The 24,158-nt window shown below is 43.2% G+C and overlaps 2 protein-coding genes across 11 annotated transcripts in view; both read left to right on the forward strand.

The window, feature by feature from the left end:
• Positions 1-10,934, forward strand: part of bsnb (bassoon (presynaptic cytomatrix protein) b) — a 62,964-nt gene extending 52,030 nt beyond the window's left edge. For all 4 annotated transcript variants that reach the window (XM_028964947.1, XM_028964948.1, XM_028964949.1 and 1 more), the window contains 7 exons: positions 784-2,893; positions 3,248-4,101; positions 4,203-4,296; positions 4,392-4,523; positions 6,224-6,279; positions 6,365-6,963; positions 8,270-10,934. In XM_028964947.1, coding sequence (XP_028820780.1) covers positions 784-2,893; positions 3,248-4,101; positions 4,203-4,296; positions 4,392-4,523; positions 6,224-6,264 — 3,231 coding nt within the window. In that variant the 3' untranslated portion in view covers positions 6,265-6,279; positions 6,365-6,963; positions 8,270-10,934. The remainder of the gene's footprint in view (positions 1-783; positions 2,894-3,247; positions 4,102-4,202; positions 4,297-4,391; positions 4,524-6,223; positions 6,280-6,364; positions 6,964-8,269) is intronic.
• A 6,883-nt stretch (positions 10,935-17,817) lies between these two features.
• erc2 (ELKS/RAB6-interacting/CAST family member 2) overlaps positions 17,818-24,158 on the forward strand; it is a 46,990-nt gene continuing 40,649 nt past the window's right edge. For 6 of the 7 annotated variants that reach the window (XM_028965524.1, XM_028965527.1, XM_028965533.1 and 3 more), the window contains exons 1-2: positions 17,818-18,023; positions 21,542-22,295. In XM_028965524.1, the coding sequence (XP_028821357.1) occupies positions 21,627-22,295 (669 nt within the window). In that variant the 5' untranslated portion in view covers positions 17,818-18,023; positions 21,542-21,626. The remainder of the gene's footprint in view (positions 18,024-21,541; positions 22,296-24,158) is intronic. The other variant, XM_028965548.1, reaches the window with a different exon arrangement.

Below are 24,158 nucleotides of genomic sequence, written 5' to 3' on the forward strand. Positions count from 1 at the left end.
ATTTCCAATATGTTTTTTTGGTGCTGTTTTTAGCTGATTATAATTTTTTATTGCGTAACGGCTGGACCTTATGGGTTAATTTGAATGTGTATCACAAATGATCACAGTAGATCTTCACGAAATTATTGAAAACCTTAGGCATTTGCTGTAAATGCTCATGATTAATTGTTTGCACCGGTTTGTCACTGCTTATTTGAAAGTTAAGTGAAAGTGATTACCATAGCACCCAATAAAATCTGGTCAGTGGCACCTCAGTGGTTCAGGCAACCTTCTGATTACCGGTCTACTTAATTACCTACTAGGCCACCACTGCTCCACATTTAACATTTATTCATCAATATTTTCATGGCAATACCATAACAGAAGTTAAGGGAATTGTGTTTTCTTCATCTGGGGCAGTGGTGGGCTAGTGGTTAAGGAAGTGGCCCCATAATCAGAAGGTTGCCGTGTCGAATCCCGAGCCGCCAAGGTGGAACTGAGGTGCCACTGAGCAAAAGCACCGTCTGTACACACTGCTCCCCGGGCGCCTGTCATGGCGGCCAACTGCTCACCAAGGGCGATGAGTTAAAAGCAGAGGACACATTTTGCTGCGTCACCGTGTGCTTTGCTGTAGTCATTTCACAATGATTCTTATTTCACTATATAAAATATACAGTTATTGCCACTGAAATGTGTTTTTGAAGAATGTGAATGTGGAATAATGAAAAGAAATCTGAATTTTGATGTTAGCAAGACCTCACATACATTACGTAGTCTTTAATTACCTCTTGCATTTAATTCCAGATGGCAACCCTGCAGCAGCAGCAGAATTCACTGATGAGGAAGGTGAAGAGGACACTTCCTAGCCCTCCTCCAGATGAAACACCACTCCCAATAGTCACCCCTGCCATGCCCCAGATGTACAACACACCAGGCATGCCCCAGCGTGTGCTGCCCAGGCCTGCCCAAGGTATCACCAAGACAGGCATCCTCAATGAGCTGAAAGCTGTGGAGCAGGAATCATCTAAACTCCGCAAGCAGCAAGCAGAACTAGAAGAGGAAGAGAAGGAGATTGATGCCAAACTTCGCTATCTGGAACTGGGTATTACGCAGCGTAAGGAAACCATGGTTAAAGAAAGGGAGAGGCGGGAGTTAGCTTATTTGCGGTGCATGGGGGATGCACGAGACTACATGTCAGATACAGAACTCAATAATCTGAGGCTTGCAGCAGCAACAACCGGTTCCTACGAAGGAAATGGTTTGTTGTCACGGCCTAGCACTGCTCCATTAAACCAGTATGCAGGTGATTTGAACACAGCCTCTCAGTATCCCCCAACATCTTCCTATGTTTCATATCAGTACCCACAAAGTCAGGGCACCACCCCGCAACCCACAGCATATCAACAAATTGGTTTCCAGCCTCCACAATACCCAACAGCCCCCCAACCACAGCCAGGGACCTTTCAGCCCCACCCACCACAACCGTCATCCTACCAAACTCCAGGATCGTTTCCTTCCCATGGCTACGGGCAGTCCTCCTATCAGACGGACTTGGGCTTACAGCAGCAAAGCCACCAGGGCTTCCAGGTTCCTGCGCCTCCTGGGCCAGGGCAGACCCTTCCATACCCAGGGCAAAGTCTGTCCTTTCAGCCCACAGCAGAGATACTTACTCTCCACCAAAGACCACGTCAGACCTCACTAGCTGACCTTGAGCAAAAACTGCCGACAAATTATGAAGTCATCAGTAATCCTGCAATTTCTGTAACCACCTCTGTTCCAGAGACTGGCTTCAGTGGTGTTTATGTGTCCTCAACCATATCTAACACCTATGGACAATATCGTACCTCTGACCAGGGTCTAACAGACCGCATTCCGAGTCCAACATCTGCTTATGGATCAGATGGCCTCTATGCTACCAACCTGGAGCAAAACATTCCAAGGAACTATGTCATGATTGATGATATCAGTGAATTAACAAAAGAGAACATAGGTCCTGGTACAGAAGGTCTTGGTCACCCCACAGTTGGTCGTTATGGTAGTGACAATGGTCCTGCACGAGGAAGCACCTATTGTGAAGATCCTGAGGACCTTTATGGTCGGTCCAAGGGAAGCAGTGGTTACCAAAGTACAGTGGACAGTCATGGCAGGCCAAGCACCACAGTAAGTGGTGGATCCTCCTATTACTATGATGATTACAAACATTCCACATCTCGCAGTAGCACTGGTATGGGGTCACAGAAGCACGTTTCGAAGAATCTTGCCCCCGCTGTTTCTTCTAAACGTAGCAAACATAGGAAACAAGGGATGGAGCAGAAGATCTCAAAGTTCTCTCCAATCGAGGAGGCTAGGGATGTAGAGTCTGACCTTGCCTCCTACAATATGGCAACACCATCTAGTGGCACAAGCAATGCAATATCCAGAAGCAAGAAGCTTCAAGATGACATTACTTATGGGCTGAAGAAGAACATTTATGATCAACAAAAGTACTATGGTTCATCTAGTAGAGAGGCCTTGGATGAAGAAGATCGAATGTATGGTTCAGGCAGGTCCAGGTCCACTGGCTATGGGATGGACAAAATCACATCCCGAGATTCAAATGCTTACAGGAGCAAGTCATATGAAAGAGATGTGATGGAACGCTCCCAAAGGGGCACAGGTCGTAGTGGCCGTCCCTCCATGCGTACTCAAAACTCAGAGGAGGAGAGCCCCCTCAGCCCAGTTGGGAAGCCTATGGGCATTGGCCGTGGCTCTGGGGGGGTTGATGCTCATGATTTGAGGAATCAGTATGGGTCTAGCCACTCCCTTCCAGATGTGCAAGAGCATCACATGAAGGACATGCCAAGGAGCCATGTCTATAAACCAGACGATCCTTATCTCGTCGATGACATGCACTGTGCTGTTTCTGACAGTGAAGGTAACTGGTGCTGAATTATAGCTGTTTGATGTGTTCCTTCTCTTCAACTACTGCATGCCTGAAGGTGCCGAACAATGCTTGCTGTTGGACTCTTAATGTGAATGTTAAGTGCACTACACCGTGTTTGCCTAATCCTTTGCATGTTGGCATGGTTTGTTTTTTGTGATAAATGTTTTGTACTTATTTATTTATATGCTGTTTGACTGCTTGGGTTGGAGTGTTTTTGTTGCTTTTTTTTGGTCACCCTGCTCTTGCATGGCCTTTGTCTGCATGATTCACCTCTCAAACTACGACCTGTTAAACTGTGTTGGATTAAAAACTGACTGATATTTCTCTTGGTCCTTGAAACAAAAGCTTATCATTTGGGCCAAGAAGAAACAGACTGGTTTGAGAAACCACGGGAGAGTCGCTCCTCTCGCTCCCGTCACCACGAGGGGGGGAGTCACACATCTTCAAATCGCAGGAGCAATGTAAAACACACTTATCATGACTATGATGAACCCCCTGAAGAGGAGATTTGGCCCCAAGATGAGTACAGCCAACCACGACACTCTTCATCCACTTCATCTCATGAACACAGGCATAGCGGTGGCTCAGGAAGACACTCCTCATCTCGCCATTCATCAGAAGATCCTAGATCTTCTCGTTCATCCAGGTCACACCCCAGGGACCCATCTGGACGTTCTGAAAGCAGAGGAACTTCCTCTGGACAGAAGAGGGGAGAACCTCGCTCCTCGCAAGGTGCCTGCCGAGATTCAGACCACTCCAGGGACCCTGCCTCAGGACACCACCATGGTTCAGGAGGTCAGAAAGGGCAGAGGCAGCCCGGATCATCACGAAGACAGGAAGCATTATCAGGCTCTAAGCAGCAACATCAGGGTCCTGGTGGTCCTCAGTCTCCACAGCAGCAACGTGCCATGGGACAGCCTCAGTCAGGGAAGCAGTCTAGTTCACAACCACCTGAGGCAGGACAGCAACCTGGCCAGCAGACACGAGGTCAACAGCAGCAGCAGCAGCAGCAAGAGTTGGCACAACATCAAACTGCCACTCAGCAGCCCCAGACCACCACTGGGGGTCCTCCAGCCACCACAGCAGCCACAACAGCAGCATTGGGCACCACAGTGCAGCAAGCCAAACCAGGCCAGACTACAGGACAGGGACGGCCACAGCTGGCAGGACAAACTCCAGGCCAACCCACATCTTCTGCAGTGAGTATGAGCGATAGGGCAATTGGCATTTTTTTTCTACAGTCCAGACAGTAATTGAATGTAATTAAGACACTGGTGACATTTTCTGTTTTGGGACCCAGGTGAAGACAGATGTTCCTCCTGCAACTGCTATAGGGGCAAAAGCTGCTCCCACTCAGCCAATGAAAACCCCTGTCACTCCTGCAACTGGAATAGGTGGGTCACACTTCAACATACAGTTCTCATGAATAAACACAAATTCAGTGTACAGCCTTAAGCTATACATCCAAGAGATCTCTTGTTTTTAACAGGCTCAAAAGCTGCCCCTAGGCCGGCAGGGATAGGCAGTGCTCCAGCGGGACAGCCAGCTGCTGAGGGTGAAAATGTGCTCACCAAAATCCTCCAGGGAGGGGCAGCAGAACAGGCTGGGAAACTGGGAGACGGTAGGGCTTTTTCTGAATAAAATAATATGTTTGTTCTTGATGTGAATAAATAGCGCTCCTAAGTAGATCTAGTTGGGTAAAACAAACTGGCGAGCTGACGGGGGAATCGCAGAGGCGGGACATTCGGGAAACAGGATTTTATTACAAACAATAAAAGAACACAAATGAACACCAGCGCAATGGCTGTAAACAGGGGAATAATGGGTAGAACATAAACGAGCCCGCAGGCGTGTGGCGGTTGCCAGAACTCAAAACACCAAACTGGTTCACAACAGAAACACAGGGTCCACGAAAATGTCGGCGCTGCAGAAGGGGCGGAGTCACAGACTTTTAAACGCTGTCAGAATTGACCCCAGCTGGCAACCTCACCTGGAGCCAATCCTGACAAATACAATGGTTTGCAAATACTTTTCAACCTATATATATTTAATTAAATACACTTCAAAGACAAGATATCTAATGTTCAAACTAAACTTGATTATTATTAGCAAATCTTCACTCATTTCGAATGCCTGCAACACGTTCCAAAAAAGTTGGGACAGGAGGGGTGTATTCAAAACTGTATTCATCTTTCCTTTTAACAACACTCGATAAGCATTTGTGAACTGAGAACGCTAATCGCTGAAGTTGTGTAGGTGGAATTCTTTCACATTCTTGCTTGTTGTACAACTTAAGTTGCTCAACAGTCTCCATAATGTTCCACACATTTTCAAGGCAGTCCAGTCTAGTACCTGTACTCTTTTACTACAAAGCCGTGCTTCTATGAAGTAACACATGCAGAATGTGGCCACACATTGTCTTGCTGAATTAAGCAGAAGATGTTGCTTGGATGGCAGCATACAGTATATTTCTCCAAAATCTGTATGTAACTTTCATTAATGTTGCCTTCATGCCATGCCACTAACACACTACCACACCATCACAGATGCTGGCTTTTTTTCAACTTTGCGCTGATAACAATCCGCATGGTAATTTTCCTCATCGGCCTGAAGGACCATCATTTCCAAAAACAATTTCAAATGTGGACAATTTTCCACTTTGCGTCAGTCCATCTCAGATGAGCTCAGGCCTAGAAAAGCCTGCGGCATTCCTGGGTGTTGTTGATATGGCTTTCGCTTTGCATGGTAGAGTTTGAACTTGTAACTTGTAGCGACAAACTATGTTAACTGACAATGGCTTTCTGAAGTATTCCTGAGAACAGTACATTCCTTGCAACTGCATGTTGAGAAACGTAGTTCTTAAACTGCTGGACTATTTTCTGACACAGATGTTCACAAAGTGGTGAAGGACAGAGCCTTTTGAAGATATTTCTTTTATACCCAATCATGACAAACACCAGTTTCCAATTATCCCGTTCACCTCTGGAATGTTCAAAACAGGTGGTTTTTGAGCATTCCTCGACTTTTCCAGTCGTTTGTTTGCTCTGTCCCAGCTTTTTTGGAATATGTTGCAGGCATCAAATTCGAAATGAGTGAAGATTTGCAAATAATAATAATAATACATTTTAGTTTGAACATTAGATATCTTGTCTTTGTATTCAATTGAATATATGTTGGAAAGGATTGGCAAATCGTTGTATTCTGTTTTCATTTACGTTTTACACAACATCCCAATTGTGGTAGCAGTTGGTTTGCAGTAAACAGACCTGTAACTGCAGTGCAGGTCCTGTGAAATTCACATCTTGCTGTTCTCTGACATAGCTGTGTCTGCTTTTGGAAAGAAGTTCACATCCTTTTGGTGAGCTACTGAATTGAGGGTAAGCATAAATTGTTTTTCCCCTATAAAATATAATTTTGGATTTTCATCTTGGTGTTATTGGTGACAGTTGACTCACTTTACAGGCTGGAGCTGAAGGACGACACCAGGCTTAGTACTGAGAAGAAAATATAACCATTTTCTGCCAATAATACATTTCATCCGTGGGAGAACATCTGTCAGCCTCACTTTCACAAGTTCACAAAGCTACTCTGTGATGCAGCTTACCAACCATGTCAACAACAAGGACGCAAAACAGACCCACAAAGAGCAATCTCATCTCCTTTTTGTCCTGAGGACCACGCGTGCCCTGCCATAGATGTGCTGTTGTTACTTATGTAGGGACTGAAAATGTAGTATCTGTATGGGAAATCATTTTGTCCATAATAAGTTGAGCTGGAATCATTGCTCTTTTGTTTTAGCTTCATGAGGGGGCAGAAACAAACTGACCAGATTAGCAGCGTTTAGTCTGACCCAAGGGCTTTTAAATCGCCTCTTATTCACATTCTGGACAAGGATCTCATCTACACTGCTGCAGGAGTTAGCCTCTCTTCACAAAACAGACCAACCTGGAAACAATGGGATTCACTGAACTACCAGGCATGATAGCACATTAAGGAAGGGGAAATCTCCTGGTAAGAACAGCTGATAAAGGAGGAAGCTACAGTTCTTCTCCATGCCTGCTGTAAGTAATTCATTGTCAATGGGAACAACTTGTGTGCTTGTGGGTCCTTTTCCATTGTCCTGTGCCCCATGTTTAGCGTGTCGTTCTTCACCTTGTTCTCGTGCACTATTCATGCACTTAGTCACAAAAATAGTGCTGATTGTATCATATCCAAACTTTGCCTGTATAATTCACTATTATGAATTGATTAAACATTTAATTCATCTTAAATGTTCTGTAACCTGTAATCAGGCCTGTGGGGATGCAAAACGTCTTTTGAAAGTCAAGATTGTTTGTACAAATGTAGTTTTTGATGTTTGTTACCTTATTATGGGTTACTGGAATTAGGCTGGGGATTTTTGTTATGGCACTTTCTGAGGGCACATAGTAGTTCCTGGGGAGGCTTCTCTGAGCAAACCTCACACAGAAACGTTAATTTTAGGCTAGTGTCCATCACTTTGACCGCTCTGGCTTCTAGATCAGTGGTCCATTCTTATCAGGCCCTGCCACCTGAGGTGAAAGTTCAGAGCTCACATGGCCTCAACTGGCCAGTAGGATTTACCTTTTCACTCTACAGTCATCCATGTAAAGTGGGTCTGCCAGATCAGACTATAATTAGCAGTGAGATCAGTGGGCTAAATGAGGCATTAGCTTCCTGCCAAGCTTACACACAACTGGGGCTCATAATGTGATGAGTCATTATAAAAACATAGAAATATGCTGCAGCAGTACAGCTGGGTCCTCAGAGAAAGGTCATCATGCTGAATAGGACCAGGAAATGGAAAACTATTCAGTAATGCCAAAGCAGATGGAAGTGAACACACAGATTGTCCAACTATTAAGTGGACGGTGTTCGTTCTCCTTCCTGTGGTTCTGGGGTAGGGATCCTCTGCAGGGATCGAGAGATAAATCAGGCTCAGGCCCTCTTAGGGCAACAGGCAAGCCTGCTCAACTCCACGGATTATGGCCAATCCTGGCACAGCTTCACACAAGGCATGCAGACCGATGAGTTATGGTTATGGGGACAGTGGTCAGAGAATTGAAGGGATTGAGTTAAATTCTGAGTGAATTCTGTACTGTGATGTCATGGAGATAAAAGTTGTAGGTTTGAGTTTGACAGTGTGACCATGTATTTTAAAAGTGCTTCATGGGTAGAAGTAGACTCGCAATGAATTATGATTACTTCAGCTACACTACCCTCTAGTGTCTATTAAAGGTACTGCTAACATGGGCTGCTAACATGGGCTTGAGCTTTGTAGGCAGTATAAAAAAAATAGACTATTTAAATGAACCATTTTAATACTGCATTTCTTCTTTCCTCTGTAAGGTGTATATGAGACTCCGGTGGAAAAGATCAACATCCCGAGGCCAGGACATGCCTGCGTAACAGTGTGCTCAGTGTTCATTGCTTTTATGACCAGAGGCTTCACAAGTCTGCCATATCAGTTGCACTCTCATTATCCACTAAATCATGGCTCAGTTAAAATGGCTCAGCATGGAACAGTGTGGACACAGGCAGGTCCCCTATGTTCTGATCAAAGGAATCAGGTCGTAAGAAGGCTCCTTGCATGTAATGTTATGACTGCCCCACAACCTGTGTTTCAACCTGTGTCTACTTATGTCCTCCCCTACATTAGTGACAGAAGGATGCGTTTCTTTCCCTTTTATACATCATGAAATCAAAAAGGTCCTTGCTTCATGCCACAGAATGGATAATGGCTGCCCCTTGATCTTCTGCTTGGTTTGTAAAATCTCAAAAATCTCAACATTCCACTATGGCGATGATGGTCCTTACTCTTTGAATGTGTTTTTTTTTCCTCCTAGACATTTTCACATGTATATCAGATGCAATGAGTAATGCACGCACGGATATATGTATATATGCATACACACATATAAATAAGTATGTATGTGTGTATGATGTATAATAAATACCCACCCAACTATTTAACTGTTCTGCAGGAAAGGCCCTGCTTTTGATTGTGAGTGCAGAATGCTGGCATGGCCACTTCTGTTCTTCACCCAGCCATCTAGGAAATCAGTTTCCAGAATGCTGACTTCTTTTTGTTTATCTTAGTCATTTTATTGTTTTATTTTTCTTAGTTTCTTATAATTTTTTGCCTTTTTTAATGCAAGCCTTATTCATATTTTTTACATGTATACCTCATATGTTTTTTATGTGGCCCAAACATCCTTACACCATTTGTTTTGCACTACTGTATACAAATGTATGTGTATATATTTGTCATTAGATCTTCAAATATTGTAAAATATTAATTTGTGAATTACTGGATTTACATATCTGGATTTATTTATTTATTTATTTATTCATTATTTGGTAACATTATCTATCTATCCTTATATGGATATTTGGTTTTATCGGCATTTTAATCATCCTGGTTGATTTTCTATAAGCAATAGCATGCAGAATCAGTATAGAGCACAATGATGTTTTTGATGTTAAATTAAGTGGTTTGAAATCAGTGATGTCTCTTGAGCTTCATTCTAAAAATATAAATATGAGCATAATGTAAAAACACACACACACACACACACACACACACATTGGATTTCATGCAAATACATGCACCTGTACCATGGGAGGTCGAAAACAAGTTTCATTTCAAATGTACTATGCAATGACAAAAGCATAACATCATGCCGGACATCAGAAATCCAAAACAATATTGTGTTTTTGCAAAGTCAAAAACGTGTATATGAACTTTGTATTTAGCTACCCATATGTATGCAGATGAAATACTAATCAGATTCCTTTTTATTTTAGTGGCATGTTTAAACACTCCCTTGTTTCAGGGAGTCATTTGTTGCCAAAGGGTTATATCTCTGTGACTGTCAGTCATGACTGTACACCATCCTATTGCTTTAAGCATGGGTTTGCTCAGCATTGTCTGCCTGCTTGTTCTGCTTGCCATCAGCCTTCTTGCCCTTGGAGAGGCTGTGCCTCAGCTTGTGCCCTGGTAATTTCTCTGCCACTGGCAATCGTAAAGGAAAAATATGAAATTAGGCATGTGCATATTGCCAGAAATGCAATGGTTGAACTTGGATGTTCAGTTAGTCAGTGTAAATGTAATGTATATTATAGTTTTTTTATATTTTTAAAAAGGCTTATTACACATACCATGGATAACCAATGTCTTACCCACTCAGACATTAAAATGTTATTCATATTTAATTTTTTACAGTGGGTCCCTGGACTAAGTTGCCACTACTAATTAAGCTATAAAATGACCAGAATCATTATTCTACAATAGGTGTTATAATATCATGTATTATAATTAAAACAGTAGAGCTATATCCCACCATCCCATCCTTCATCCTTTGAGAAATAATTTTTCAGTGCATGATTTGGCAGTAACCAGCACACAAGCTGAGGCCTGGACAAACAGGCAGACACACAAATGCACACACATACACAGACAAACACACTGACTGTAAATACAGACTCTTTTTATACAGTGTTGGAAGCTCATGAGTAAAAAAATGATGGCCGTCTTGTGCATCCTCATGCAGGCCACGCTGCCAACTTTTGTGCATCAAAGTTTAATCTACAATTTCAGCATAGTGTATGTGGCTGGCTGTCAATGACTGTTTACTACAGTGGATAAAAGTCAAATTAGGCTATATTATACGAACATATCTGGTCTGTCTAGACTTTCTTTACATATTGTGTTTGTAAGAAACAAAAACACTGATGTGGCTTCCATTGTAATTGTGCTGGAAGAGCGTGGCTAGACATCAAAAATAAATATTTGAAAAGCGAGAAAAAACTGAAAAATGATGTTCACTGTTGTAAGTACAATGGGCTACATGTCAGTCCAGTATCCATTGTGAAACCTTGTGTTCTTTTTAATGTTTTCCTGTTAACAAGATGGAAAAAATTGGTGCATCATGTCATGTAATGTGATGATGAAAAATTACCCTGCAATTATGTTTCTGGTCTGGAAAAGAATAAAGTGAAAAAAAGAAAAGTCTGGAGGAGTTGCATTAGTTCTGTGTAGAGGAAGATCCTGTATATTGAGTAAGAGTCTTAAAGCATGATGTATTAACTTTAACAAATCAATCAATCAATCAATTCCTTTAATCCATAGTGTATTTAAAGTAGGCAAATGAACTTAAACTTGCATATTACATTGATAAATGCATTAAGACCTTGTTGCTTCTTGGGTGATGATTACATTGCAGTGGTACATTGCATAATTAGCAGGCTATTTAATATAAAAGTGTAGTAAAGGAGGTTACAGTGGATGAGGCTGATAGTTTACATCATTTTATTTTGAGTGTAGAATATGAATATAGTTTAATATACAGTCCCTGATAAAAGTCTTGTCGCTTGTGTACAAATTGACCTCAAGTGCCACTGAAATATATTTGTAATCAAGATTTGAAAACATGCCTAAGATTCACCCTGAGACTAAAGTGTTGATTATCAAGAGGCTGAAGACCAGATCCACTGCTGATGTGGCAGACACCTTCAATGTGTCTCAGCATAAAGTACAGAGGATAAACACATTTTTGAATAGACTGGAGATTTTTTTGACAAGCCCAGGGCAGACAGACCCTGTCAAACAACTGCTCGAGAGGACCGTAGTTTTCTCGAAAAATCCAAGACCAGTCCATTTTCCACTGCAGCAGAGCTTCGTGAGACCTGGTCACCTGAAGTCCCTGTGTCAACCAGAACAGTTTGTCATATTCTGTCTTGAAATGGTGTCATTGGTCGAATCAGTGCCCAGAAGCCAGCACTAAACAAAAGACAATTGAAAAAACGTGTGGCAATTGCCAAGGCCCACAGCCTGCTAAAATGATGGACGCTGGAAAAGTGGCAGAAGGTGGATTTTTCAGATGAATCTTCTGTTGAATTACACCACAGTCGCTGCATTGAGCATGTGTGGGGTAGGATGGAAGATGAAGCATGGAAGACGAAACCAAAGAATATTGATGATCTCCTGGAGGCATGCACGACTGCTTTCTTTGCTATTCCTAAAGACTTCATCAATAAATTGTATGAATCGTTGCCAAACCGCATGGATGCAGTCCTTCAAGCTCATGGAAGTCATACAAGATATTAAATTTGGATCTCACAGCACCCCTACTTAATTTGCTGACATATTTTTGTATTTGCAGTATATTTGTTTAATTTCTGTATAGGCGACAAAACTTTTGTCTTACCAAAATGTGACCTTTCTGTCTTGATTAAATGATTCATCTTTTTTCAGTGAAACTAATTCCTTTCAATGAATTAAACATAATTTGGTAGGGTTTCTGGGAGACAGGATAGAGGGAAAGATGATGGCAGTAATGTACAGTACAGGCCAAAAGTTTGGACACATCTTCTCATTCAATGTGTTTTCTTTATTTTCATGACCATTTACATTAGTAGATTCTCATCAAAACTATAAATGAACACATGGAGTTATATACTTAACAAAAATATGAAATAACTGGAAACATGTTTTATATTCTAGTTTCTTCAAAATAGCCAACCTTTGCTCTGATTACTGCTTTGCACACTCTTGGCATTCTCTCGATGAACATCACTGCAGACGCTGCCCCTATCTGCCTGTTGATCTCCTGCTCCCTTCTTCCCTCACTCGTGAACAAGACCCCGAGATACTTAATCTCCTCCACTTGAGGCAGGACCTCTCTCCCGACCCAGATTTGGCAAGCCACCTCTTTCTGGTCGAGAGCCATGGTCTCAGATTTGGAGGTGCTGATCCTCATACCAGCCGCTTCACACTTGGCTGCGAACCTACCCAGCAAGAGCTGAAGGTCAGAGCCTGATGAACCTAGGAGGACAACATCATCTGCAAAAAGCAGAGACGAGATTCTCCTGCCACCAAACTTGACACCCTCCACACCACGGCTGCGCTTAGAAATTCTGTCCATATAGATTATGAACAGAACCGGTGACAAAGGGCAGCCCTGGTGGTCTCTGTCTTACAGCCGGCTATACTCATGCTCCTCTGGTACAGGGACTGAATGGCCCTTAACAAAAGGCCATCCACCCCATACTCCTGGACAAACTCCCATGCCCCCTCCATCACCCCAGCAATTGTAAAAAGATGGTCCACAGTTCCACGGCCAGGACAAAAACCCCATTGCTCCTCCTCAATCGGTCGAGGTGATGACAACTATGTGTCGAGGTGAGTCCAACTATATCTAGCTGGTATCGCTCAACCTCTTCCACAAGCTCCAACTCCTTCCTCGCCAGAGAGGTGACATTCCATGTCCCAATAGCTAGTTTCCTTGTCCAGGGAGCGGACCGCCAACGCTCCCGCCTTGGTCTGCCATCTGATCCACATTGCACCAGACCCTTCATGTTCCTCCTGTGGGTGGTGGGTGCACAGTTGGATGAGCCCATGTATCCGGTTCAGGCTGGGCCTGGCCTTGCCCCATGGGTGAAAGCCCAGCCACCAGGCGCTCGCTCACAGGCCCCAACCCCAGGCCTGGCTCTAGGGTGGAACCCCAGTAAACCTCTGGGCCGTGTACACTGGCCTTCCATGAAAGGTCCACGAAACATCTTCTGAACCATTCTTTGTCTCACCCTTTACCTAAGACCAATTTGTCATGGGAGACCCTACCAGGCCACCAAGTGCCCCAGGCAACATAGCTCCTATTAGGGCTCTCAAACTCCTCCACCACAATAAGGTGATGGTTCAAGGAGGAGATTTTGAAAAAACTAGAATATAAAACGTGTTTTCAGTTATTTCACCTCTTTTTTTTTGTTAAGTACATAACTCCACATGTGTCCATTCATAGTTTTGATGCCTTCAGTGAGAATCTACCAATGTAAATGGTCATGAAAATAAAGAAAATACAATGAGAAGGTGTATCCAAACTTTTGGCCTGTACTGTACATGAGACATCCTGGATGAAAACCTGCTCCAGAGCACTCTTTAACTCAAGACAACAACAGCAAGACAACAATCCTAAGAACACAGCCAAGATATCAAAGTGAGTGGGTTCAAGACAACTTTGTGAATGTCCTTGAGTGGTCCAGGCAGACTTGAATCTGATTGAACATCTCTGGAGAGATCTTAAAATGGCTGCACCGATGCTTCCCATCCAACCTGATGGAGCTTGAGAGGAGCTGCAAAGAGGAATGGGAGAATCTGGCCAAGTATAGGTGTGCATCATTTTCAAAAAGGCTTGAGGCTGTAACTGCTGCCAAAGGTGCATCAACCTTTGAGCAAACTATATGTGCTTTGTACAAGTGCTTTCTCAGTTTTTTATTTTTAATACATTTGCCAAAACCTCAAGTAAACTTTTTTTCACATCGTCATTATGAGGTGGAAAAAATGCATTTAATCATTTCAGATAAATACCTACCAGATGCACTGTATAGGCTATTCAACTTACTACCACATTCTTTCATGATGCACAGTTTAGGCTACAAACATTCAAACTAATGCTAATTATCTGTGTAACATTAATTATCTAACCACAGTCAAGTTGTCATTGTTGTCATTTGTCATAACAATAAAACAGAAACTGTGCTTGAAGTGATGCGCGGAGCATCATTGTATGAGGGGCCGTTTAGGAAATATTTCAGACCTTTGTTACACAAACACATATGAAACACTCACACAGATACAGGTGAAAAGGACGCACACACACATATGAAACACTCACACAGATACAGGTGAAAAGGACGCACACACACATATGAAACACTCACACAGATACAGGTGAAAAGGACGCACACACACACACATATGAAACAGTCACACAGATACAGGTGAAAAGGACGCACACACACATATGAAACACTCACACAGATACAGGTGAAAAGGACGCACACACACACACATATGAAACAGTCACACAGATACAGGTGAAAAGGACGCACACACACATATGAAACACTCACACAGATACATGTGAAATGGACGCACACACACAGATACATTTGATGGACTTTTATGTAACAAACAAAAATTCAACTTTTCACTATACCTGGAAGGCGGTTCTATGGATTCTATTTTGGCGACCCGGTTAAAAAAGCGGTACCAGCCACAGCGCGCCTCCTATGAATATTCAAATCTCATGGAGCAGTGGTGGCCTAGCAGTTAAGGAAGGGGACCCGTAATCAGAAGGATCCCAATCCGCCAAGGTGCCACTGAGCAAAGCACCATTTAATTTGCGTTTGTTACATAAGAGGCCTTTTCACATGTATCTGTGTGAGTGTTTCATATGTGTGTGTACGAGTTTTCAGTAGTATAAATGCATGCTTGTCAGTTTCATATGTGAATGTGTGTGTGTTTCACATGTGTTTGTGTAACAAAAGTCTGAAATATTTCCTAAACGGCCCCTCATATCATTCTTTGGGTCAACAACACAAATAGCAGAATAACGTAAAGAATTCCTGGATAACTTTTCATTGGTTGTTGTGCTGCAATCTTCCCAGATACAGTACTGCTATTTTCTGATTGGCTGTTGTGTATGCCTTTTCTTTTTTTTGATTGGCTGGTAATTGTCCGGCTTTAGGACCCAGCACTTTCATAATGAGGAGCTGCTGTCCGCGGTCTGAGAAATATGCTGCGCGTGAACCTGCCCAATTAAAATGACCTATTTCAAAAACAACTTTTTTTTTACAAATTACTCATAAAAACGACTCATTTACAGTAACATGAGTAAATGTAATTCGTTACTTTCCACCTCTAAATTCAACAAAAATTGTGGTTCACAACCACCACAGTGCAACTGCTCGAGCATGGCTGGTGTATTTATATTTAACCTTCTTAATAAGGCGGGAAGCCATGCACTGGGTCACTGTATTTTACTGTATTTTATTTACTCCTCCATAGACTATTGGTACAATAGTTTTCATTGATTGACCAAAAGGGGGCAGCAAAAAGGGGAAGCAAAAAACACAAGTACAGTACTGCCTTCTGGTGGTACATTTCGGGCACATTCTGATAACCTGTAAAAATGTTAGAAATCCCATAATTATTCATTTTTTTCTTGTCTTTTCTCTAAACACTGATATATGGCACTGCTACCATTAGCGCTCTTATAAATACAGAAACCAGAATATCGTCTTTAATAAGACATATTTAGGGCTTCTGCCATTTACATTTACGGCATTTGGCAGACGCCCTTATCCAGAGCGACTTACAATGTGCTTTCAAGTTACCATCGCTGAAGAGATCAATTTCGGTTTACTAGGACCCCAACTATGAATACAATCTTTTTATTCATTCATTCTGTTGAAGATGCCTTAAATGCCTTAAATTTAAATGTAAATGTAAAATTTAGGAAACCAATGGTACCTCCACAAGAGGTCAACAGAGAGCAGCAAAATGGTGATGTGAGAAACCAGCTCCAGCATCTGCATCACCATATCAGTATCAGAATCAGGCGTTAGGAACATTCCTTTAAGTGGCCTGAATTTTTCTCAGGGGGCTCATAGCAGATCAATGGCACCATATTGATTGCCATTTGTGGCAGAAGGGCCTGATGAGGTTAAAGGCGAGTGATGTAAAATCCTACATAAGTTTGATCACACCGACATCTGCAAAAGCAGCGCTGAATCCTTGACTCCAGTAGCACATTTTGGCATTTTATTTTAAATTATTTTGATGATGATGTGTGAACATGTAGCATGTTGTGGCTAGCGATTTCTTCTGTAGATGTGATGTAACAATAGAATATTTCAGCAGGACTTGTGTGAAAAGCAGCATTGCACAAGGCGGTCCCATGCTGTTGTGACAGTGAAGGCAGTCTGTGATTTACCTTACCCATGAATTGCTGATTCACAACCACATATGGAGCCACGTGGATCTCCATGGAAACTGCCCTTCTCCAATCATCCTACCATTCAACGCCGACACACCAGCCCACAGACTTTACAGAATCTACATATTATGAAAGACGTCTTTCTGTTTCCTGATCTAACCCTGTTTCTACTGTCCTATAAAAAGGCTTTCATACAGCATACAGATGTTTCAAAATTTCAAGTCACATGCACACAAGCCACATCTAATATTTTTTACAGCACACAATTGAACTGTAATGATCATGAAAAGTTTTTTTGTCAATATTCACCAAACCAAAGAATCCATTCAATAAAATAAGCATTGATCATATTTTTTATTGTCCATAACCAGATAATCCATATGAGGGTTGTGGATCCTGGATTCCTTCCCAGGACACAATGGTATTCTGGTTTTATGACTTTTCGTTTTTTCCATGTCTGTTGCAAATATTGACTAAATCCTCACAGCGGTTCTCAACACCAGTCAAATTAATATAAAAAAGGTAATTTCATTGATTTTAACTGTATATTTGATTCACTAATGGGAATTGTTGCATTAGAATTTCCTCCATGCTACTCACTCCATGTAATTTACTGCTGGCACAAAGATGTGGAATGTGAGTTTTTCTTGTGGTTCTGTACTGACTGGACTTTTAGTTTTAACTCTAATGTTCTTTTTGGTGGAATGTAATAAATCTGATAATCTCTGTATGAAGACCAGATATGGACTGCTAATTGCCGTAAATTATAGCTAAAACCAGACTACGGGCTGTGGATGACAGCAGTCCTGCAAATGGGCGCCATCTGTCACCGACGTCTACAACTGTGACCTGTCTCACAAAACAACCCTTTCACCATTTCTGAGATTTAAGACGATAGGATGCATATCACTACAAGGTACCTTTACCTTAAACATTTCCGCCCGATATGTGGAATAACATGATTTGTGGGATATGGGAGCCCACCGGCTTTTTTTTTTTTAAATGAAGAGAGAATTTGACGGCGGTGTCCATTTACCAGTGTTCTAAAACATCACCGATAAAAACAGCACATGAATTAAAGTAGCTCCATTTCCACCGAGCGGCTGGAGGAGTCGCGCATGCGCGTTGTGGCCGCCGCGGCTCCTTTTAACAGCCCGGTCGCCGTCGCCGCCGCCGCCGCCGCCGCTGATGCTGATGCTGCTCGGAGTTCGGAGCTGGAGCGCGTCCGTCCGCGTAAGAATGACGGCGCGGGATGCTGGGAGCCCGGAGTGAATGGAGGTTGGGAGACGCGGGCTCGTCGCGGTGAGGAAGGAGACGCGTGAGAGGTAACCACACACACACACACACACACACACACACACAATTAGCAACATACAGGCGCGTAGCGCAACTGTAAATGTACCGGCAGAAATGACGACGCGAAAACGCCGTATACTCCAGCGTTACTCTCTGAATGCGCCGAGGTTGACATGTCGGACGAGGACGCGTCCCTTCCTCGCGCGCGCGCGCACGCACGCACGCACGCGGATGTAGAGACCCCTGTAAAGCCGACAGTTGGGAGGATGCTCCATTTTGCCTCGATTCCACGCCGCGCGTGCTGGGTTATTTAGCGTGCGCGTGCACGAACTGTTGATTGATGCACAAGTCATCGGCGTATGGAACAATGAATACATCATGTAATTAAGGCATTAATTATTATTCATCTGAAGTCATGCCCGAGCCACGCCCTCGGCATTTGATGAATGGCACGCGTAACGCACTCGGGGAGGGGCATTTTTGCGTCTACGAAGGAGGTGGATGTTACCCATAATGCATCATCGCGTAATGCACTTGCTTGATCTCCATACAGACGCTTCCTGGTCCAGGTTTGCTTTGTGCACAACCAGTTCAGCACAAAGTAGCTTGAAAACATTTCAATGACCCATTGCATTTTTATTGATTTATTGATTTTTGTGGTTTGCCTATTATTAATAATATCATGCTGGTCTATTTCCCCATGGCCTGACCACTCTCAGTTTAATCATAGATTTGGTTATTAGTATGAATCTGTTTTACTATCCATAACTGTGAATAAAATCCTGTAAATGCACCTTTTTGTGCTCTCTGTCATGCGATACTGGGTTTATTGCACTGAAATGGGATGGAACCACAGTCCACAGTGGTGAGCTGGAGAGTCCAGAGAGCTGAGATAATTGCCATTCATGTTTAATGTAAATGATTCCATATAGAAATAAAACTGGGCACTTGATAATGAGAATAATGCGCTCATGACTCTTCAGTTCATTGGTTGGCTTGCCCTGGATCACTTTTGGTCCGTATTGACGACTGGAGGCCAGCAACCCCCACAAATATTATAATATGCTCATAATATGCTCCTTGTCATAGTCACTCAGCCGAAAGAGATTGTAATAATGTGGCAGTTTAGTCAAAAATACAACGTGCAGCATGAATCATGTGGGAGGGGCCCGGAATGATGGTATCACCACCCTGGCACACATGCCTGGGATGAACAGATGACCGTTTCACCAGGCTATCTGCAGCACAAGATTGTACATACCTCTCCTGTGTCCAAGTCAAAGCCACATGTGCTTTCTACTCATATGCATGAAAGTGAAGTGAAACATTGCAGCACAGCACATGGTTAACACAGTGAAATGTGTCCTCTGCTTTTAATGCATCACCCTTACTGAACTGTGGGCAGCCATGACAGGCACCCGGGGGGACGGTGCTTTGCTCAGTGGCACCTTGGTGGTTCGGGATTCAAACCTTTTCATTACAGATCCGTTTCCTTACCCACTAGGCCACCACTTCCCCTTTAAAAAAGGTTGCCATAGCAACTATTTCAGTGACACAAGCCATCCTTCATTTAACAATCAGAATTTATTGGCATGGACAATGCATTCAAGGCATAAATGTCACATGACTTGACTAAACAGTTCTGTGTGGATCACTAAGGCTGAACGATTTTAAGAGAAAATCAAATCAAAGTTATTTGACAGATATTGCAATTGTGATTTAATTTGGTGCTTTTTTTCGAAGACTGTCCAGTATTCACTATACTATGTGTATTAAAACTAGCATAACCATACATTGAAATATGAACTGCGCTATACTGCACTGTAACTAGCATACCACGAGTTGAGAGTGAGGGTCCTTGCTTGCATTTAAGTGGGTGTGGCTTTAACGTAGACAATCATGCTGACCAATCAGAGGGACATCAATGCAACGTGATTAACTGTAATGTTTCCGATTACTATGGAGCGCCACACCTCACAGTGGATGCAGCCAGATGCTCTTACCCTGCCTGCTTGGGCAGGCCACATATGAACTTGCACCTGGCCACAAAACCACAAAGACAACAGAACATTGTTTTAATGCCTGAAACTGTTTACACTGCTGTGGGACCTTACTTTTCCCATATACACTGGCGTGGCGGCTACCTCTCTTCTCTGCATCCCCGACGTCCCAGGGGGTCACCAAGGCTCCACTGATGCTCACTGATTGTCTCCAGACAACCCAGCATGTCTGCGCATGTGACAACAACCCTGACATTAACCTATGGAGTCTGGGGTTTGCAAAAATAATCACAGTCATTGCAATTTACAAATTTGCATTTTTTCAAATCATGATTTTGCTTCACATTTGATAAATCATTCAGCCCTTTTCATTACAAGTTGTTATTTATGAAATTTGAGTGGTGTGTGTAGTAAATTATCAAACGATCAATTATCAGTTGTATAATTATCGAATATGTTTCATACAGTTTTCATGGAGTATAATTTGTGTTTGGCCTCATGAATAGAAACATGGATTTATGATATTGAGTTTTATACAAAGGCTTACTCTCCATCCCTGGCTTGATCCTCCCATGGGTTGAAATCATTTAACTTAAAAGCAGGTATAAATGAGGTTATAGGTATCAGGAGAAATAAAAAGAAGGCTGTTCTACAATAAGTAGAACGAATAATTAGACCATGCAATATGTGTGAGAACCAGGGGTGTAACACTTTTAGTCAATCCCACGGTGTGATTTACACTGGATGCCATTTTGGCATGTGTAGCTTTACATGCTAATGAGGAGGAAAGAGGCAGGACAAGGAGGAGAGCAGCCTATAGAAGAGCGCAGGCATTATTCCAGAATAATGTAATTAACCCATTGGTTCTTCAGATTCTTCCTTGACGTAACTAAAAAAATACATTTGTGGTATTTTTTATGTCTAATCCCAGAGCAACTGCAATGGCTCGCATGTTTGGAATCCATGGCGGTTGGTGGAGTTAATGTTTTAGGGAAGGGGTGGGAAATTCTTTGGAACAGTAGGTAACCTTTCCCCTTATGAAGACATAAGGGAACAAATTCCAGATCTGACCATCTGAGCTGCTGCTCTCCGAACGGTGAAGCAGTGCTATGCTGCAATGTCACCTGCGGAATGCCATTGCTTAGGAACAGCTGGATCAGTGATGATCAGAAGACACATCTAAAGTATCTTATTAATTGATGAATATGAAAAGGTCAACTGTGGAGTCACTGTATTGACCTGCTGCACAAACGCAGGGCACCGATGCATTTAGTGCTACTGTGCTCATGTATTACATCTGAACACACAGTATCTCAGTAAGACATGTGTCTGTCTGTGTCTGTAAGTTCTGTGTGTTCCTTCTTGCCTCACTGGGTCAGAAATAATGTGTTTGGGTACATCATGTATCTGGGGAAAATCTAACCATAGCCTTTTCTTCCCAGTGGGTTTCTGTTGAAATTAGAATTTGACACAAGCACACTGAGCCAAACCCAGTGTGCAGTGCAACTCATTTCTCACATTTTCTCTTTGCCTACCTCTTCCACCAGAATGCCACAGCCAGTCGACGCCTGCTGATGCGAGGGTGAAGACACCACGGGCGTCCCATCGAGAAGACTCGGAGAGCGGGGCGAGATGTATGGCAGTGCACGTGCAGTCGGCCACATTGAGGGAAGCCCTGCCCGCTCACCACGCCTACCAAGATCGCCCAGGCTGGGCCACCGTCGGGCCAATAGCAGCAGTGGTGGCAGCTCCGGGGGCAAGACTCTGTCCATGGAGAACATCCAGTCGCTCAATGCTGCCTATGCCACATCAGGACCCATGTATCTAAGTGACCACGAAGGTGTGGGCTCCACAGCCACCTACCCCAAGGGCACCATGACTCTGGGCAGGGCCACCAGCCGCGCTATGTATGGTGGCCGTGTCACCGCAATGGGCAGCAGTCCCAACATTGCCTCGGTGGGACTGCCACATGCTGACTTACTCTCCTACAGTGACCTGGGCTCACTCTCCATGCTCCACCATCACCACCAGGGCACCCCATCAGCTCTCCTCAGGCAAGCAGTGCGAGGTGGAGGCGGTGAACTGCTGGAGCTCCAGGCCCAACTGAGAGACATGCAGCGGGAAAACGAACTGCTGCGTCGTGAGCTGGACCTGAAGGACACCAAGCTGGGCTCCTCCGCCAACAGCATCAAGAGCTTCTGGAGCCCCGAGTTGAAGAAAGAGCGTGTGATGCGTAAGGAGGAAGCAGCAAGGACCTCAGTGCTGAAAGAGCAGATGAGGGTGACTCACGAGGAGAACCAGGTAAGGTGACAATAATCTGCACTTGTATGTGTGCTTCATGTGCAACACTGGCTTCATCCTGTATGTCCGTTTTGCTGGTTTCCCTGGCTGTCGAATACCTTTTGGAATAATTGCATTTGCAGAGCCTCTAATAGTTTGAACTGAACATCCCAAATTCTAGTGAGGAATTATAGGATTTATAGGTTAGAGCTCCAACTCTGGAGTGTCAGGGATCAAAAATGAAAGAAAGTTGAGTTTAAAATGGAAACATTATTGGCTGTCAGCTGCGGTGTTGCCTTTGGCAGTCAGCTTGAAATGCCTGTTAATTTTGAAGCAGGTGAATGACACAGAATATTCAGTGGGGCAAAAAGTTTTGGGCAGCAACCAATTGTGCAAGTTTTCCCACATAAAAGATGAGAAAGGTCAGTAATTTTCATAATCTGTGAGAGACAAAAATCAGGGAAATATCTGACAATTGCAAGATCTCACCTTGTGGGGTAAAAAACGATCTTGAGAACGGTGAGGAAACAGTCAATAATTACACTGGGAACTGGTCAATGACCTGAATTACTGGGACCCACAGTAAAAATGTTACTTTTAACATTAACTACTACTATCACCCTCTAAATTCTACAGCACTCGAAAGGTCCCCCTGCTTAAGCCAGCAAATGTCCAGGCCCGTCTAAAGTTTGCATAGAACGTCTGGATGATCCAGAGGAGGATTGGGAGAATTTCATGAGACCAAAATAGGACTTGTGTTTTGAGGGGGAATTTTGGGCAAAACCCTCCTTCCATCAGTGAGAGCATTGACGATGAAACGGGTTGGATCTTCCAGCATGATCCCACATTACACATTACCCGGGCAACAAAGGAGTGGCAACGTTAAAAGCATTACAAGGTTTTGGAGTGGCCTAGCCAGTCTCCAGACCCCAATCCAATAGAGAATCTGTATCCAGCAACAGCCACAAAACAACACAGCTCTTGAGAAGTTCTGCACAGAAGTTCATGCCAGCTAGAGTGTGTGCAGACCTGGTAAAGACCTACAGGAAACGTTTGACCTCTGTCATTGGCAACCAAGGTTACATTACTTCTGCTATAGACCAAGTACTTATTTTCTGCATCATTGTACAAGTAAATTCTTTAAAAATATATACAATGGGATTTCCTGGATTTACACTCAGTTTTACTGCAGTTTACCTATTACAAAAACTACAACTACTTGCATCTTTTTAACTAGGACAAATTCACAGTTGGTGGCTGCCAAATACTATTTTGCCCCACTGTATGGAAGGATTTACCTGTCTGTAAATACATTTTCAACATCATGCCTGTACAGTCAGGGCTGATCTGTAAGGATGAACTGTTTTTTTCAGCAGGTGGTTTCTCTTTGGCCATCTCTGTGTCTTTTGCGGATTCCACAGGTGATCTAGGATAGGACACCCCTTATCTCTACATGGGAGGTGACAACCCTAATGGAGAGTCTTACTCAATTTTCACTTTCTTGTGTCTCGCTTCATGTTTTCTCTGGCTTTGGCGAACACTGGCCTAGTTAAATCACTCACAGTCACTAGCCTGTAGCTATGGCCTGGAGAGGGTTGTCAAGGACATACTGTTCTGGGTGAGACATCTGATGTCTGCCTCTATCTCTCTCTCTCGCTCTCTCTCTCTCAGCTTCCTCCTTTGCTCTGTCTTTCTCTGCTCTTTTTCTCTGATCTTCTTTCTGTTTTTGGTTTTGCTTTCACTGGTCACTGTTCTTAAAGGAACCTTCTGGCTTTTTCCCACCTTTTCTGATGAAGGACAAACCTGTAGTCAGAAACATGTAATAACGTGCATGCGTGAGTCAGACAGGAGAGAAAGTGCTGTGTTTCTGCATTGTGCCCGCCG

Source organism: Denticeps clupeoides, chromosome 2 (assembly GCF_900700375.1).
Source record: "Denticeps clupeoides chromosome 2, fDenClu1.1, whole genome shotgun sequence".
Lineage (NCBI taxonomy): Eukaryota > Metazoa > Chordata > Actinopteri > Clupeiformes > Denticipitidae > Denticeps > Denticeps clupeoides.